General features: G+C 39.8%; 1 protein-coding gene and 1 long non-coding RNA gene across 2 annotated transcripts; one reads left to right on the forward strand and one right to left on the reverse strand.

The window, feature by feature from the left end:
- The first annotated feature begins 1,000 nt into the window (after positions 1-1,000).
- LOC106172830 (von Willebrand factor D and EGF domain-containing protein-like) lies at positions 1,001-14,120 on the forward strand. Its single transcript, XM_087015229.1, has 21 exons — positions 1,001-1,165; positions 1,414-1,579; positions 1,962-2,257; positions 2,528-2,596; positions 3,439-3,563; positions 3,893-4,003; positions 4,234-4,329; positions 4,626-5,033; positions 5,676-5,749; positions 6,232-6,301; positions 6,517-6,756; positions 7,356-7,528; positions 8,055-8,456; positions 9,559-9,655; positions 10,119-10,532; positions 10,697-10,957; positions 11,392-11,506; positions 12,214-12,285; positions 12,436-12,516; positions 12,806-13,003; positions 13,650-14,120. The coding sequence occupies exons 1-21, from the start codon at positions 1,027-1,029 to the stop codon at positions 13,850-13,852; spliced, it is 3,810 nt and encodes a 1,269-aa protein (XP_086871355.1). The 5' UTR covers positions 1,001-1,026; the 3' UTR covers positions 13,853-14,120.
- LOC106176711 (uncharacterized) lies at positions 10,550-18,269 on the reverse strand. Its single transcript, XR_015334998.1, has 2 exons — positions 17,715-18,269; positions 10,550-11,091 (listed from the first exon to the last, which is right to left on the reverse strand). It is a non-coding gene; the product is annotated as an uncharacterized LOC106176711 (long non-coding RNA).
- Positions 18,270-18,460: the final 191 nt, after the last annotated feature.

An 18,460-nucleotide genomic window follows, 5' to 3' on the forward strand; every position in this document is an offset into this window, starting at 1 on the left:
GAAAGTTATTACATATGCAATTACTAGGTCCACATTATATTAGTAGTGAGTGCGAAAAAGACAAAATGTCACCAATGAACTGCATGTACTTTCGGCGTGGGAGTTCAACCCCTTCTCCAAATAGACACTTTGGGTGAAAATAAAGGACGTTCTAGAATATGACTTAATCTGCACAGACTTTCCCAACTGCCTAAAAATTCAAATAAAACTTCTTTATCGCTCAATCTTGAAGCTCGTACTAACTCTTAGTCTTTCTAAGCTACACATTTCTTGCTTTTGTGCTGATTTTGAGTTATAATTTATCACAAGTATTTTTTGTTTTTTGTTATATACACTGTGCAGGCAAGTGCTACTCTTTTAGTCAGGAGATTTTATCAGGTACTGGATAAAACTGCTAGTTGATATTTTGGGAGTGATCGCACCTGTATTGCATTCCCAATGGCACAGTTTAAACAACAACACACCGACTTGAAATTTTAAACTTTATTGGTTACTGACTACACTAGAAATTGATACTGATTGTTCCAAAACCAGAACTAACACATTTAACTACAATCAATACCAATTGGTACAAGCTTTAATAAGTACAGGTACCGAAGCACTCCTCTTGGCCTGCAACACTACCAGTACCTGAAACCAGGAGTCCAAATAGTTAGGAGGAATATTTGGCATAAATTTTACATTTAACGTTGTTTACGTTAAATAAGATAAATTAATAAGTATTCCAAATGGATAAGGCATATAAAGTTGGTTTTGCTGTATAATTAAAGACATAAAATGCGGATATCTTCACCGGTATTGGTGTATATTTAATGATATAAAATGTGGTATTTTGTATTTTCTGTATAATAAGTCATGTTAGATATGATATCTGATAAAAAACAGCACTTTTTAAAAAGGTTTATCGCCTGTGAACAAAAACACATTGGATTTGGGGTGGAACAACCTTTTTGACCAAGGCTGTGCACGCACCGCGCGGTTCTTGTCTGTGCGTGCTGCACGTGTTTACACTGTTCCAGGGCAGCGATGTGGCGTCTTAATCAGATATATACAAGTACTTGTGGGGTGATGCTTATACCAGTCCAGCAGACGAACCAGACGTTACATAACCAGAGGTCCGCCATGGCTCCGAGAATATCACGTTGGACTCCAGGCATCATAGTGGGTGAGCACTAGCATTTTACACCCAAAATGATCCGATTCCAAAACAAAAAAAAAATGACAAAACTTGGGGACTTCATATATTTTTCTTAAGTAAAAAAAATGACAGTCCTGAAAACAGTTATTTTGGATGAAATCAGAAAATTAAGATCAGGTGAAAACTTTGGTCAAATACCAAACCAAAATCAATTTGATGAAACTTCTTGTATTTTTGTCTTCGACTGTAAAGCTCACTTCCACCATGTCTTCCAGTGCTCATCCTGCTGAATGCCAGTTGTTTACTGACACAAGCTCAGCAGGATCCGTGTGTCTTCTCAAACCACTACCGGCTCCAGGACGAGGAGAGAAATTATAACACCACGGCGCGTTCGTCAGGGACGGTAATCTGTGACCGTGGCAGGGCCAACGCATGGTACAGGTAAGACATGTTTGTAAATACGTTATTGAAGAATGATGAAAAATTAATTAACGAATGGACGGACAAAGGAATGAATGAATGAATGAATGAATGAATGAATGAATGAACAAATAGATAAAATCGAACATATATTGAAAGGAAAGATGAATAAAATAATCTTGAACATATCATTTACAGGTCTAAAATATGTTTGTTTCAGTGTACAATTTTAAATCCATATTTTGTTTTCTTGGCATATTTACATCATTTTCAAGCTAATCAGTATACTTTGGATCTTCAAATAAAAATCAAAATAAACCATGTGGGAATACATTTTTAAAAATAAGCTGCATTTAAAATATCAATTTTAGTTTTCTTGGTTTGTAAATCTTATTTCGCGTAGGTTCTTAGGAAATGCTGGGGAGCGTATGGCAGACGAGTCCTTCAAGTCATTTCCGGCACGCTCCTGCTCAACTGAATCGCCCATATTTTTGGAGGGAAAGCATCCCACCGCCGCCACCATGTCACCGGGACAGGTAGTCACCAAGCATGCCGCGTTCAAGTATTTCGGTGTGACGTACTACCACCCACTGTCCACTTTAAGTGTGGAAATTAAGAACTGCGTTGACAACGGGCATCAGTATTTCATCTATAAACTTCCAGTTGTACCAACTTGTAACATGGCATACTGTGGAGAAGGTGAGTGCGCATGCGCAGCTTAACCATTCACTGCCCTCCTCACTGGTTGAGCTTTTAGTTTACTTATACGTTGGAAGCAATAAATGTCTCAAATGAAAAAGAGAAAATAAAATTAAACTCTCATTCAAAGACTCATTTTGTATTTCAAAGTGCATTCTGTAACAAAATGTGCAGGAATTTGTTTCAGTTCCACTGACAGAAACCTATAGGAGAGTACTGTAGTACAAGTTTTATGTTTTATGTTTTATCGTAGTTGGTATTATGTTGTAGGCCAAGGACCGATTCCTTGTAAAGTGGATGAAATACCTTTCGCAGTGAATGGACAACGGATATGTGTTGGTATGTTTATCAATGTTTGTATTTCCCTTCCTTTTTCTCGTTTACTATTGCTTTTTCCATTCTTTATCATTATTAATTATATATTTTAACAAGATTATAATGTTCTGGAGCTTGTAAATACAATCTGTAAAGATATAAACACCTTATTGTTTATTTCATCATAAATAATTCGATTTATATTGAGTACATGTACATGCACATGCATTTGCACACCAGTCAGGTGGTTAACTCGACGAAGGCAATTTAATTTTGCGAAAAAAAGAGGTAAGTGTATTATCGAGAGGGTATTCTTTATTTACTAGTATGTCTATCCTGAGAATATTAATTCTCGTAGACAGAAACTTAACATACAACCCAGGGAAAAAAGTCACGCTGCCACACTGTTTTGCTGTGAGTGTTGAACGTGTTCAGGTTAACCCCGTCATACGTATACCTCGTGGCAGGGACACATGAAGCAACCGATAGTGGAGTTAAATGGAGGAGTGATAAGATGAAAAGGTCATCGTCGCGGGACCTTGTTCACAAACACATGCTATATGTCATTGCTCGTTTCGTCCTAACAGACAGCCGTGTGACATACATTGTATTTAGCTATTGTATTCAGTTGGGAAAAGAGTGGAAAATAAAAACATAATGCATGGTAGAAAAACCAGTCAAATTCGACGTTGTCTTACAAACGACGCATTGACAAGCACACGTCACATTCAAATGCCTGTATTTATTCGATTTAAATCCTGGATGATCACAAAAATGGCCTGGGTCAGTAAGCTCAGTTAGGGGTACCGGTACATTCATGGATAAAAACCGCGTGATACTGCTCCTAAAGATGTTTGTGTTTTCAGGAGATCACCCTGATTTCAAGACGGTCAGCATCTCGGCACCCGTCGTCGATGGCGCAGATTTTTTCTTTCACTGTGAAATTGATTGGAAACCAATCCCTGGCCTAGAGACCAATGCTAAATTTGAGGTAGTTACTGATGATGTGTAGTATTGTATAAATATCGTAGTGTACGCCTTGAACTGTAGGAAGTGACATCAGTCAATTTTGCATTCAGGCTTCGATCAATATGCTCTCTTAATGTCCGTGGTATTTTTAGTGGAAGTGATAGTACTGTTGCTGCAAGAGTATTTTATACCTGTGCCACATTAGCCACAGCAAATCGGTTATTTGAAATAATCCCTCAGGATACACTACATTGTAAATGATTTACTGATTTTCTACATTTTTGTATGGTGAGATATAAAAATATTTTTAAGTTGCCTGAAATTTAAAGACTTAACCACATTCTCTTTCAGATGGAATTTATGGCCAATGGGAAGGTCATTCACACGATGCCTGTGGACCACACCACCAACTTCACAGGAAAGATGCACCACAGACACCTAATTGGTCATCTACAGAAAGACGTGAATACTTTCACTTACATATTTAAATGAAATTGTGTTGATTCTGATGAGTACTTCAAGCACAGATTCCAACAAATAAGTTGACATAATTAAAAAGAATAAAAATGTTATTAAGAATATTTTCTACAGCTGACGATGATAAAAAAGAGTAGCTTTGTATATTTGGATGGAATTCGATGCTTTTAATGCCCTCAATATTATACTTCTTCAAACAACGTGTTTTCCCTCAGATCAGCTGCCGGGCGAAGAGCTATTGGGCCAGTAACCAGAACCTGGGCATGACGTCATTTGTCAACTCTAAAAACGACTACTTTGCTGGGGTTAAGGTAAGTGGTGACACCTACTACATCCACGTCTTCAGGTATTTGTACAGCAACCAGCTAAACAAAATTAGTTGACAAGCATAGCTTTATCTTTACTGAGTCAAATGTATTGGTTCTTTCTCTTTGTTTTCCTTTTTTCATTTGTTAATTGCGCTATTTTTAATCATTATTTTGAATTTTGCTCAAATCGCTGCTTGAAACCGACGAAGGAGGAATGATCTAATGCGTGAATGATATAATTATAGCTTGAGATCCAATTGAAGTTTACCTTAACATGTTATTTGATATGTTTATATCAGATCTTTAAGAAGGGGACGACAACTGAAGTGACCACAGTCACATTGGACAAGGCAAAACTGAAACCATTCGAAATCGAGCTGGCGTCAACCATCCCTATAACCAAGTCCTTTAACGGGAACCACCAAGGTGAAATGCATATGACAGTTTCCACCAACGAGAAGAAGCTGATGCTGCACCATCGTTGTACAACTGCGTTCCACGAGACGGACTGGGGTGCCCGCCATAAGAACCACGTGGTCGCCAAACCCCCCCTGGTGATTTACCCTGTGTATGACGGTAAGACCAGACTGATGCCCTCCGCCTGGCCCCCCAGGGAGATGAGCTTTGACAAGTTGATGTTCAGGCTCCCCTTTAATCCTTCCATACCCGTCAGTGTGTGGGACGGGTTCCATCTCAAGTCTTTGAAGGTAAACAGACGCAGAAATTTAAGGCGACATTCAGAATAGATGATCCGAGTACTAACTGACCCGCCGACTAAATATGGCCGACCACACTTCAAAAGCGATGCCGCCGATTCCCAATGGTCTCCCCGTCTCCACATGCGCCATTAAACGGATTAAATCTCGGCTCCGAGGTTTAATTGCTAGGCCCCTGCAGCGACGGTGCGTGTGGAGGCGGGGAGACCATCATGGGATTAGCAGTATCGCTTCTGAACTGAGGTCGGCCATATTTAGTCGGCAGATCAGTTAGTACTCGGATAGTATCTGAATGGCTCCTAATATTCTGTTGTTTCTGAAAGTTGATCTGAAACAGGAGTTAATGGGTGTTCGTTTAAACTTGCCTTGACTCTTTTTTAAACTGATACATACCACTGAAGTGAAAAAGTCATTACATGTACACAAGATACATTTTTCCAACATAAATATTGCTTTAAAAAAAATTCTCACGTCGAATAATTTTAATGTATTTAGATATAGTCGAATGTCTGTATTTAAACGTGTTTTACACCCAATAAAGTGAATAGGGGTGTTAAAGTGAGGCAATTTTCATCGGTTTTAATTAAGAACCAATTTTAAATTACTTAAATATTTATATTTTCATATCCACAGGTCAACATAAAAGACTCCAGCACAAGTGAGTGCAGCTCAGTCAACGACCCTCATATAAGATCCTTCGACCGCAGGTAGGCGATCTACGGCTCTCTATGGCCGCTTTAACAAAGAACTCTTGACCGAGCATCTGTCTTGCGTTAAATTACCTTTTTTTATTTACTTTTACTCAAGACAAAGTGCATGCAGTAGTCTTATAAGATAAAGTAACTGCTGATCTTAAAACATTAAACATGCTTATCATGCTATATAATAGCAACCGTATTCCATTCATGTGAACCGCACTGATATGTCCTGGGATAAAGTGGAGAAATAAGTTTGGCTTTTTAAAATATTATCAGCAATTTTGGCGCATGGTTTACTTGAGGAGCATAAACCATTTTTAACACAGCATAAACAAGATTCACACAGATTAATAGAAAATAAGATGACCAAATCACTACGTTTTCATGTTAACAGTTGTTAGTGCCCCATCTTCATTTAGCATGTTGTCGTTTTCTTACATGTAACGTGCAATTTGTATTTCTGACAAACCCGAATTTTTTTTCGTTTTTAGATATTTTGACAACCATGCTCTTGGGGAGTTTATCATGGCAAAATATGTTGGACCCAATACTTACTTTGAGGTAAGCGGTTGGCAAGCGATGCTGTTCTTAACGCAAGCGCGCATTTTACGGCCAACCAGGTACAACTTAAATGATATATACAAATATCCGGAAGCAGAATTTTTTTTTAATATTTTCAGTTCGTTACAGAATAGAAAATATATTATTGCTTTAATGTTTAACGCTGTACAAGAATTCACCGTATATATTAAAAGTGTATATGGATAATGTTGAAGGTTCGCACCCAGCATTGGCAGTGTTCGAAATCCCGAGCAAAGTGCAACTGCGGAGTGGCCGTCAGAGAAAACAACGATATATTCGTCATCAACGCCTGCCGAGGTCAAAGTGGGGGTATGGCCGGGAAAGCGCTGAATCCCCAGGTGTGGACGCGGTCAGCTGATAACTGTGGTCACGGGACCGGATGTCCAGCTCCTGGCGCCGCCATTCACAGAGACGGAAATGGGAAAAGCTTCAAGGTGGGTTTGCTGAGAGGAATCTGCAGTGTTGTCCATGTGTTTCAGAGGTTCACACTGGGCTAAGAGCAAATAATACAACAAATTAATTGAAGACATGTAATTTGTCACGTGGCTAAATGATAAAAGCCCGCTTAACTAAAATGTACAGAGTATCCTTAGATAATTGAACACATATCCAACATGCACAATGTATGTACAGTAGTTATGTTTAATTTTTTTTATCAATATTATATCTTATTAAATGTTAATAAATATAATTTGCAAATTTCCACCATTTCTTATCCAAAATCTGGTACATAGCAAAATGTACTTAGCTATAAATGGTAGTATATTATAATATATAGTAGGTAGTAATAGTAGTATAGTAATAGTAAAAGTTGTACAGATACCCGAGGTAGCTGAATGATGCGGACACCTGTATTATAATAGCTATAAAAAGGAATAATAACGGAGATATAGTCGATATAGTCATGTTTGATGACCAGATCTTTCAAAAATATAGTCAATAAAGAGAAAGTTGGAGTTCAGGTAAAGGTTATGTTTATTTTTTCTCATTCTACATTCACGTGTGTATATATAGGTTGTCTTTGTGCTTTCAGATCACCCTGCCCTCCGGAGCGTGGGTACAGGTGAGCACGGGACACTGGATGGGCATGAACGTGCACGTGCACGCGCCAAGCTATTTCATGAACCAGATGAAAGACATGTGCGGTAATTTTAATGGTGATCGTGTTGATGACCAACACTCCAGCGCTTTCCTTGAGTCGCTCAGGTGAGACGTTAAAAACTAACTTTGTGGTTTTCTGAATTAATAACCAATATACCTTGCATCGTTTTAAATACATGTACTGAATAAGAACCATCTTTCAACACATATGGTCATTTTACATATGACGACAAAAGTACATAGTGACTAATTGTCACAGCATAGTAACAAAAATGTCTACGGACCCATTCAGAATAAAGGACTAACTAGTCCCAGGATCAAATATGGCGACCCACTAGGAAGCTTTCCGTCTAATCCGCTAATAAACACTAAATAGATATCCCGTGAGGAAGTATCCAAGTGGGTCAGCCATATTTGACCCTCGGACTAGTTAGTCCCCTATTCTGAATGAGGTCTTGTTGCTGAGGCTCGCAAAATTGATTATATGCATTCTTGTGTTAGTCCTCCCGACGAAAATCACATTCAATATTCTAAATGTCTTTTTTCAGCAACAACTTCTTTTAATTATTTTTGTTTGCTTACGTATTTAGCTAATAGAAGGTCTTGGGATAATTTTGTGAATTTTTTTCAGAGTTCCACCTCAAGGAACATATTTTCAGGCTAACGTCAAAATCCCAGAGATAGTGAAGTCTGTGGGTTCCCAAGGCAACAACTCAGCTTACTGTCACTGTCAGTCTGTGAACAAAAACGTCAATACAAACGCGCTCGTGTGTGACTTCAACCGCCACATTGCTGACGGCGCCAACCTTAATGGATATACAAAAATTAATACCCCAATTCTTACCCGATATCCCGCAGGAAATGGAAAACGCAGCGACGCAGTGAATAGTCCGGCAGACGATGATGAGATAGTGGACCTCAGTCTGTATAGTTATCCATTTGATTATGCAGAAAATACGCCAATAACCGTGCCCACGTTTTCTTGGCCCACTCCTGGGGGTCGCACCCAAAGATATGCCCTGGACTTGTGTCAGTAAGTATTTGTTTGATAATACATCTTTTGGTGACGTCGACTTAGACTAACTACAAAAATTGTTTTGCTCGTTGTTAGATATTAATGTGAGAATGCCTTTTTCACGGGCAAAAATTATGGGCATTCTGAATATACATGTAGGCTCTACATATTTGTAGGCATTATTTTAATCAAACAGATATTACGCTCCATAGGGGAGACCGGGGCTAGTTGGACCCCGGGGTAAGTTGGTCCCCCGTCAATTTTTAAAAAGTAACCACGAAAGTTGGACCCTCATATTACCCATAAACCTTTGCGGGCAACGCTGTTTGAAATAAACAAGTTGGTGAAATTGACAAAGCTTGCCGGTGTTTACCGTCTGATTGATTTTATTTAATTTGCTCTCTGGTGTCTTTTCAAAAATTTATATTAGAAATGTTCTGTTGATTGTATGTAATAAAAAGTAAATCCATTGGAATATCCTTAGAAAAACATTTATTTCGCCTTAATTCATTGTAAGGGGATTCACTTTGTATTTATAGTGTTATATGTGGCCCCAAGGGGATTTTCCACCCCTCCCTAGCTAGAGACCATTGTTGAAACAAACTCAATGGTTTAAAACTGAATTTGTTACTTTATTTTAAAACGAACAATTATTATTCGTTTTCATTCATTAAAAGCCTGCTTTATACCATTATTAATTTATTCTTAATTAAAACAAAACAAATTTTATTGATAAATATTTTGGTTGGCCCCCCTGACGTCAACTGCGTTTTTTGTTAAATTGTGAGCCATCTGGCATTATATTTGAAAAATAATGACGTTGCATACGTAGCCTTGTTCATGGGGCTTACTTTGAAACCGGTTTTGTTACTCTAACTCATTCCAAGTTGGCTCTACAAGGCCAAAAGTGTCTAACTGGGCCAACTAGCCCCGGTCTCCCCTATTATTGTTTGATTTCCCTGGGCTGTTTTTTTTTTTTTTTCTTCTTCTTCTTTTTTGTGAAAATACAAGTCCGTTAAGTGGCTGCCTACAAGTGCATATGAATAGTTCCCGTGTTAGACAATATACCGACATAAACATTATGTTATGTTTGCGAATAGGTTTCCATTTGTCTTTCCAGCTCTGCTCTACGAAATTCCTCTGTTTACAGCCTGTGTCATAAAGTTCCAGACTTTGACAACTCTTTCATTTTGTCGCAATGTGTGGCCGACATACAGGTAACCAATAGAACGGTAATGGTCAGCACTGTAAACCGTCAGCTGTCACTTTTATATTGGTTATACTGATACTTAACTTCACATGAAAACGATATTTTATGTTATTCTAGACCACAGTCATAAATTATGAAAAAAAAAACGTCTAGATCAGCTAAGTTTTTACAAACAAATACAGAGTAACAGCCACCTTTATTACTGAGATTGTTCTGGATAATTTATACAATGTATGTTACTACCTTCAAACTTCCGCGTAGTAAAATATTTAGGAAAATATAATTAGGAAAATATATTGAAAATCTGATGGCAGCACGTTATTGACTACGTTTATATACATGTATGTTTGAGGACCTTCTGTGTACCAGATCCTCCCAAAACTGCTCCCCGAACGAAAACAAAATTATTAAAATACCATGCTCACTGCATATTTTTCTTTCTGTATTTTAAAACACCATAACCTCGGCAGATGTTAGACGAGGAGACGGTGGCCCTGGAGACAGCCAGGGATACATTTGAGGCCACATGTCAGGTCGAGGTAGAAAAGCTTGAATTCCCCCCTCTGCCCGCCAGTGGGACTCCAGTTGCTGTACCAGCCAACCTACGTGAACTGGCAGCCATCGTCAACTCAGGGGCCATCAGCAGTAAAGTGTGCCCTAGCCACTGTAGTGGTAACGGGGACTGTGTCAACGGGAAATGTCAATGTCGACCCCCTTACGTGTCCCAAGATTGCTCCTTACGGGACTCCCAGCCTCCTGTAGTGTCTGAAATTCAAGATGGAGGCATATGTGACGTCAGACGCAGGACATGCAAGAAGTTCCGTCTTGGCGTGTCTAACATAATGGAGGGTAAGGACTTCAAGTGCCAGGCAACAGTTGCTAAGGTATGTCACGCGATAAGAGTGTCATGGAAAGTCGATGTCAAAGTGCGTTGTTGGCTCTGAAAGAATACCACTTATAAATAAAGGAGACATATTGAACGACCTATTCAAATGTGTGCATACTTGTGGTGATCTATAAATGAAATGAAATTAATTTTCGATTTCAGATTGATCTATCCACCAGTATCCGTACCCCAGGCATGGTCTCGGACACCACTGCAGATATGATTTCCTTCGCAGAAATGACATGCGCATTACCGCCACACTCTGTGAAGATATTTGACGGTGTGACGTCATCACCAGGCACACCTGCCCTCGGTTTCACTCTTGCCGTCAGCAATAACGGGAAAGACTATTCCAACGCCGTGAACGTCACAGTCTATGACTCCAAGTGTGTCACGTGTACCGGCCATACCTGTGTCAGAAAGGTAGGTGGAATACCCAGGTGTGCCAATATTCAGTAGTGCCTTGGGCTACAAAAAGTTCCCATTGAGTGTAGACTGCTAAATTGTCAGGAGGTTGTCTGCTTGGTGAAAGTACGTGGACCTTGTTTCGACGAAGACTGAAATGTGCAACGACACACAATTATTATTATTATTATTAATATTATTATTATTATTATTATTATTATTATTATTATTATTACAGAAATGACTGACGTTTGCACATGAACATTGGGTTTTCGGAAAAACTTGAAAAGAAGTGATTTAATTGTTGTTGGAGTTTTCTCCCCCTAACATCCCCACCCTCCTCCCCATCCTAATACACACATGACAACACCCATTTGGTGCACGGTGCTGAACTTACAAAGGAGTTATCCTCCCTGAATATTGACAAATCTTTTCTTTTTTTTTCTGTGCAGGCTGGCACGTGCGTAATTAACGGGTACTGTATTGCGGACGGTGAGAGTCACCCTGGAGATCCCTGCCAGGAATGTGACGTGAACTCCAGTACAGACCAATGGACCAGACGGACAGGTAGGGGGAAGTATTCTGGACCTGACGGACAGGTAGGGGGTAGTATTCTGGACCAGACGGACAGGTAGGGGGTAGTATTCTGGACCAGACGGACAGGTAGGCGGTAGTATTCTGGACCAGACGGACAGGTAGGGGGTACAGTGTAGTATTCTGGACCTGACGGACAGGTAGGGGGTACAGTGTAGTACTCTGGACCAGACGGACAGGTAGGGGGTAGTATTCTGAACCAGACGGACAGGTAGGGGGTAGTATTCTGGACCAGACGGACAGGTAGGGGGTACAGTGTAGTATTCTGAACCAGACGGACAGGTAGGGGGTACAGTGTAGTATTCTGAACCAGACGGACAGGTAGGGGGTACAGTGTAGTATTCTGAACCAGACGGACAGGTAGGGGGTACAGTGTAGTATTCTGAACCAGACGGACAGGTAGGGGGTACAGTGTAGTATTCTGGACCAGGTAGACAGATAGATGCTATTGATTTGAGGAGTTGGCAAGAATCATACGAGGAGTTGTGACGAATCATACGAGGAGTTGTGACGGTATATATTGTGTGACGTAGATGTGTATACATGTTTCTGCTTGGATCATGAATTTCCTGCCAAAAGGAGTTATAAAGCAATTGTCTTCTTTACAAGAATTATTGCCTAGTCTCCACCTGTCGACGTCAAAAAACATTTTTTCTTTTCTTTTTCTCTTGTTTTTCCAGATGGGAAGTGCGCCAAGACGTGCAACTGTAAGCCAGGTTTCCAATGTAACCCCTCCACGATCACCTGTGAAGGTAGGGGATACTGCAGTGAATTACCAGTATATCGTCTTTATAAGTAAGAATATAAACCTGTAGATTTCATGGTAAATTAATTTGGTGTCATTCTTAGCATGTCTGGCCTAAAATCGTAAAGACTCAAATGTAATATTTCCTTGCCTTCAGATATCAACGAATGCCAGAATACAAGTATATGTGGTCTCTACGAAGAGTGCCGTAATACTGAAGGCAGCTTTTATTGTTATAGTAAGTGCTAAAAGGCATTGAAAAAGGAAACAGCAAAATGTTTCAATAAGCATAAGTGCAAATATAAACAACGTATATTTGATTTTACTTTGCACATTCATTTCTGGGTAAAAAAGTGATGATATTGTACGGACATCCGTCGTGCGATATGCATCTGTTATTATTTGTCATTTAAAGCACGCATTCGATTTACTGCGTTTGCGCCCATTCACAATATATATTAAGTAGCTGTAAAAGAAGGGGTTTTCATTAATTTGCATTTTCATTAAATTATGTTTTATTTTAACAGGGCGTACCTCGGGGTGTCCTCAGCACTACGCAAAGTTCGGGAACGCTTTCTGTTATCGCGTGCACCTGTCTAAGTCGACCTTCACCCAGTCACGTGCTACTTGTACCAGCGAGGGGGGCGATCTGGCCATGCTGTCTCGGGGAGATTACAAAGCTTTAACCAACAATATTGCGGGAAATCTTGGGCTCTTGTGGATAGGTGAGTTCATTTTAGAGATGGCATGCAGTGAGAAACGATGGTAATTGTTGGTGTTTCATTTGACGTTTGACTGTCATGGAATTCACAGGTGAAAGTTCTAATTTGGAATCACCACAACCATAACAATAAGTACATTTATAACGGAATTCATATGCAGACCAGTAGTGAGACTTTAAGTTTTCTTTCAGTGAAACGGTTTAGTCATTAGGTAAAAGCGCCCTGTATGATGAATGTCCTATCACTTTCTCATCATATGTACTGGTGTATATGACTTCATCAGCAGTTTTACCACTACTTGTTTAGCGGTATATTTCGGAGAGATACAAAAACAGAGACATTTTTAATAAATAAAAAATCGCTTTATTTTATTAGAAAGTACACTGTATATGACATGCTTAAACCGTTACCGGAGGTAAGCTTTGCAATTTAAAAAAATATAGCATTTCCTTCAAATGAACAGATTTCTTTGACATAACTTGGCATTATTAAAAGCATCAATATATATTTATGGAAACAAAAACAACCAAACACGCCGTACATGACCATATTTTCAAGTAAACTAAAATACTTTCCCTCATTTCCATATGATTTAGTCCCAAATGCAACAAATACCAACATGTGTCATCTTTAAAATGGTATATTTTAGGAGTCGTCCTAGACAGAGTTGACAACCTTTACAGATACATAGATGATTCGGACTATCTTCCCTGGGTCAATGGACTTCCGCTCGATGTCAAGAAAGGACTTAATTGCGTTGCCATGGATACCAACGCCGCATTTCGGTATGTCGGCAAAAGATGCACAAACACGGCGGGCTTTGTGTGCCAGGCCAAATGGCAAAAACCATAACTTTGATTTTCAAACCATCTTAGGTCAGCTCTCAAATAACAGTGTTTCAAATGAAAATCCGTAATACAGGCAGTTTATAACGTTGACAAAATGTTTACTTACTTCTCAATATTCGAGATTGATTTAGATAGGCACGATGGTGAGGCAAGCTCTGCGATAACGAGGCTGTTTGTTTGTGACTGAGTACTGGTGAGCAGTTTACAGTATTTTCGTCCCTAGATCATTGTATTACCTGTTTTTGACATTAAAATATCCTAATCTTCTGTAATTGAAGTGCATGTTATACATTTAAAACATATTGAAACATCGTGTTGAATTTAGAGCTTCAAACAAATGAGTATTTCGAGATCAGTTCTGAAGAGACAAAAAATACCGTCGTTTGCACGTCAGAAAATCCGTTACCAACTGTGTTCATTATTTCAGAACATCTAGTTTCCCAACAATTTCAAGTTCCTACATGTACTTTGTGGAAATTTACATTGTTATTAGTGCAGGATACAAATGTTAACGCGATAAAATTATCCATAAATCGCCTTTATATCGAAAAGGGTTCAATTTTGACAATTTTATTTTTTGCATTCATTCAAAGGCAAAATGTCAACGTACTCATCTATAATATGAAATCCGTATCAAAGAAGTTCTATTTTATGACATTTTGGCCACTCCAATACACATTAATACAATACACCCCAGTACACAAGAAAGTATTTATCGGTTACTTATACTGGCCTTCCAATTAATGGCACTTGTTAAACAGCTGTGTGTGTACAGAGAAAGAAGTATACCACTTTCGATTGCTGGTGTGAAGAAGTTTCAGTTCATTTTGGCGACTACATTGAGGTGGTTGTGACACAATGCGGTAGGTGTTCCAGTGTAATTGTGCTTTATTGTAAAACAGACTGAGGCTAGGTATTTTTAAAAATTTTAATTTTTTTTTTCAAATTAAAATTACACCAGTTTTCATGTGTGCGTACCATGGCTACCAATTTCTTCAATGAAAGTAAACAGAAAATAAAGTGGAATGATAAACGTTTTATCCACCACAACTGAGCTGTTTTAATCCTGTGCCCTGCGTCCCTCAGAAATAGCATAACTAAGGCATAATACCTCAGCCGGGCAGAAATGTTGTATTCACACAAAGTATACAAATTGCTTTTTGAATCCGCAACTCCGCATTCTAGCAACACTTCCCTGTCTGTATTAATATATTTATAAATCAAGTTTAAGGTATATTTATTTTAAGTTAAATATGTTAACGAATAACTATAAGTTTTGAAAAAATATTAGGACCGGAGTCACGTCAACCAGTATGTGTTTAGTCTTGTCTTAACCAGGTCTTTTGTCCAGACTGGTGGTTTTACTTCCTTGTGATTTACTGGCAGTGTTCTGCACTTGATGTTGTTTAGACCGTGAAGTGGAATTAGTGACGACATCAGAACTTGCCTCGCTACTACTGCAGCGACAGGAAAATTTGCGCCACAATCTTCGGTACCCGTCCTTCACTTCCGGCAGTCTGACGCCATACACAATGGGGTCTATTATCGGGTTCAGAAGCGCAAACAGACCCGCTATGTGCTGAGCGAGAAAACGTCCGTCCCAGTCAGGTGATGTCTTATTCTTAAATGACAATATCAGGAAAGCCATCACCACGGCAGGCGTCCAGAACAGTATGATGGTGACCAGGAGAAGGCCGATGGTAACATGGAGTTTCATATCTTTCTGAATTCCCTTGGCGTGCTGAGAGGCTGAAATTGCCGCCTCCTTTTTCAAAACGCTCTTAATTTTCCACCAAAGCAACCCGTAGAGTAAAATATTAAAAATCTCTAGGACGCTGCATAACGTTCCAATATACAAGACTGAACTCCAGAAGTATTCTCCGTAAAAATGCTCCCAGCATTGGCCGGAATCTGTGTATTCATTTGTAGTAAGATACCCGACATGGAGACCAACATGAACAAGCAGCTGAAAACACAGCGAGAGGACAAGACCCAGTGTTACCCTGCGCCTGTTCACAATGGTGGGAAACTTAAGCGGGTGCAAGATAGAAATTGACTGAATGATAACGATGCACGTGGTAGCAATAAGAGGGGGCCCCATGCTAAATCTGGCTAGGTCGTTCAGGATCTCGTCCCAGCAGCCAAAGGCCTCAGCTGAGAGCGCTTTGGAACCGTCTGTGTACAGCAGCGTCATCAGGAGAGCGTAGACGAAGTCAACCGTGGCAAACAATAGGTCTGTGAACGCTATGAACTTCAGTGCCAGGTAAAAGGAGGAGCTGCGTTTGCTCGTCTTGGCCTGACTCAGTGCCAGCAGAGATATGACATTAAACACAATCCCAACCAAGCACAATGCCATCTCGCAGGGATAAAGTATATTACTGTAAGACGTGGTAAAGGAACAGTTATTACACGACTCATTGTACACAGAGCTGTTTAAATAAGAATAGTTCAGTTGTGCATCTGTGTCGTTTAAAAAAGAAACGTTCCATTGTTCTACCTTCCTAGACACTGGGGTGGTATGTGGCGGGGTTTCTATGATAGGATTGGGCGGTGGCGTCATCGGGCCCCATGCCGGCATTGCAATAATGTTTGGTTCAGGTGTTGGAGGTCTTGTCATGAATTGTAGAGGCGGCGGTGTCCACAGCTCTAAAGGCGGCGGTGTCCACAGAGTCAAAGGTGGCTGTGTCAACAGTTCTAGAGGTGGCGGTGTCAACAGTGTTAAATTTGGTAACGCCATTTTGGGACAAAAGTTATCAAAAGGTACAGTATATTACCTGCTCGTCCAAACAGAATAAGTATTTAGAATGCTCCTGTTTCTTGGTGAAATGCTATACTGTTGCTATGACAAAGCTGAACTGTTCCTGGGGCACCTGTGCTAAGCTAGGAGATGATCGCATTAAAATCCTTGTAAAAATCCCAAGTCATTCAAAACAACCAAGAAAGGTGTATCTAATGTCATCTTCGAACCAACTGAGTGATAGGTCAGCCACGTGGTCTATATTTCACACACTTCTCCAGTTGCAGTTATTTCTTCCTCAGTTTTACAAAGAGAAATAACTTAGTATTAGCGTAAAGTTGAGATGTTTTAACAATGACGCACGAATATCTCAAGGTGTTAGGGTCTCCACGTCCTACACAAACAGTGTTAGTACTGTTTCCGTGCGGGGTTGAACCTTTCCCCTGCCCGTAATTACTATGTCTGTACAAAGACTCGTTATTTCGCTTTGTTCAGTGATCTACGTCGTTGTGAAATGCCTGTTCCCGGATGTCTGTCCCCGCACTTGGTCCTGTCCCCGATATAAAAACGACGTTAAGTCGGTATGCCTGCACATCCATTCTACTTAATAATACATTGTGCTGACATGACGTGGGTGACAACACGGACAATCCCTTCTGTCTCTTAATATTGAAAGGTTATTTATCCCAAGCCTGCAGGGCACATGACGTTCTGTTTTTTCTAAAGATGACAACAGTTTTAACACATATCTCTGAACAGACGAGCGCGAATGACGTAGACCTTTCCAGTAAAACGTTAATAGACACGGAAAACAGATAAGATGACACTCCTCTATTCTACTGGATGCAGAACTATTATGTGACTTATATCAGTGGAGAGAAAAGTGGCGATAAGAGTAAAAATGCATCAGATGATGAATTCTCTCATCAAACTCCAAATTAAGTTTACTATAAGTAAGATAAATGCATTTTACGGGAAGCCATTACCATTGTCCCCTTGCTATTAACAGCAATGTCAATAAATATTACAATTAAAACTGTACCATTGAATTAGCTCAGTACTTTCAAGGTGTCTATGCCTTAATGGATTCATCCACTCGGGTACTAACATTAAATAGACCGTGACTCACATTTATGACTTATGGCCAGCTTTACATATGAATGACGTCTGAGACCACATTCCCATTGGTCTACTTGGATCGACCCAGGGACTCTCGCAAAGTGTAATCAGCTTAACTAAATGACACGCCTTCTTTAGTTTCCAACATACTTGTATAATCAACACCCAGTTTCTGTTTTCTGCTCAACGCTTGGAGGAGGAGGCGTGTCATTCTGTAAAGCTGATTGCAGTCAGGCTGATTGCAGTCAGCGAGAGTCCCCGCAGAGTTGGGTCTTTCCACGTAGACCGATGCTGTCTATGGGTATGGGGCCTTACTGCCGTCCCCTAGATTTACATCGTGAAAAGAAAGGTCACGGTTAGGAAAAGTGGGCGGAAAAGATAAGAATAGGGTGGCTGTCAATGACATGCATTGAAATGCTAAAATGACTAGTGTGCAGTATAACATATTTCTCCTCAGGGATTTGTTTAAAAAAAGAAAAGATTTCACCAAGACAACAATATTAATCTTTATATCCTGGCCATGGTCAACGTAGGAACACACGTCTTTCTGCCGCCATTTTCATATTTACGCGCACATCCCGCAGTGTTGTGAACGTTATTTTCTGCTACCAGGGGCTTGTAATAGTAAACAAAATTTAAAAAAAAACATTTTGTAACATAGCACAAGCGCACCCTGTGGTCAGAGAGTAATAATGGACCTCTAACAGAGTAATGAGGGAGAATGACGCTGTGGAGAATTAATGGGGAGGTTAATGA

The sequence above is a fragment of the Lingula anatina genome, chromosome 6 (genome assembly GCF_051362555.1).
Source record: "Lingula anatina isolate TDL-2025a chromosome 6, LinAna3.0, whole genome shotgun sequence".
NCBI lineage: Eukaryota > Metazoa > Brachiopoda > Lingulata > Lingulida > Lingulidae > Lingula > Lingula anatina.

What these genes read in the sequence shown, in the direction of transcription:
- LOC106172830 (XM_087015229.1), top strand. Translation starts at nt 1,027, where the DNA reads ATGTGGCGTCTTAATCAGATATATACAAGTACTTGTGGGGTGATGCTT. An exon ending in AGACCAATGCTAAATTTGAG is followed by an intron (nt 3,564 to 3,892) that starts GTAGTTACTGAT and finishes ATTCTCTTTCAG; the next exon opens with ATGGAATTTATGGCCAATGG. An exon ending in TCCATCTCAAGTCTTTGAAG is followed by an intron (nt 5,034 to 5,675) that starts GTAAACAGACGC and finishes TCATATCCACAG; the next exon opens with GTCAACATAAAAGACTCCAG.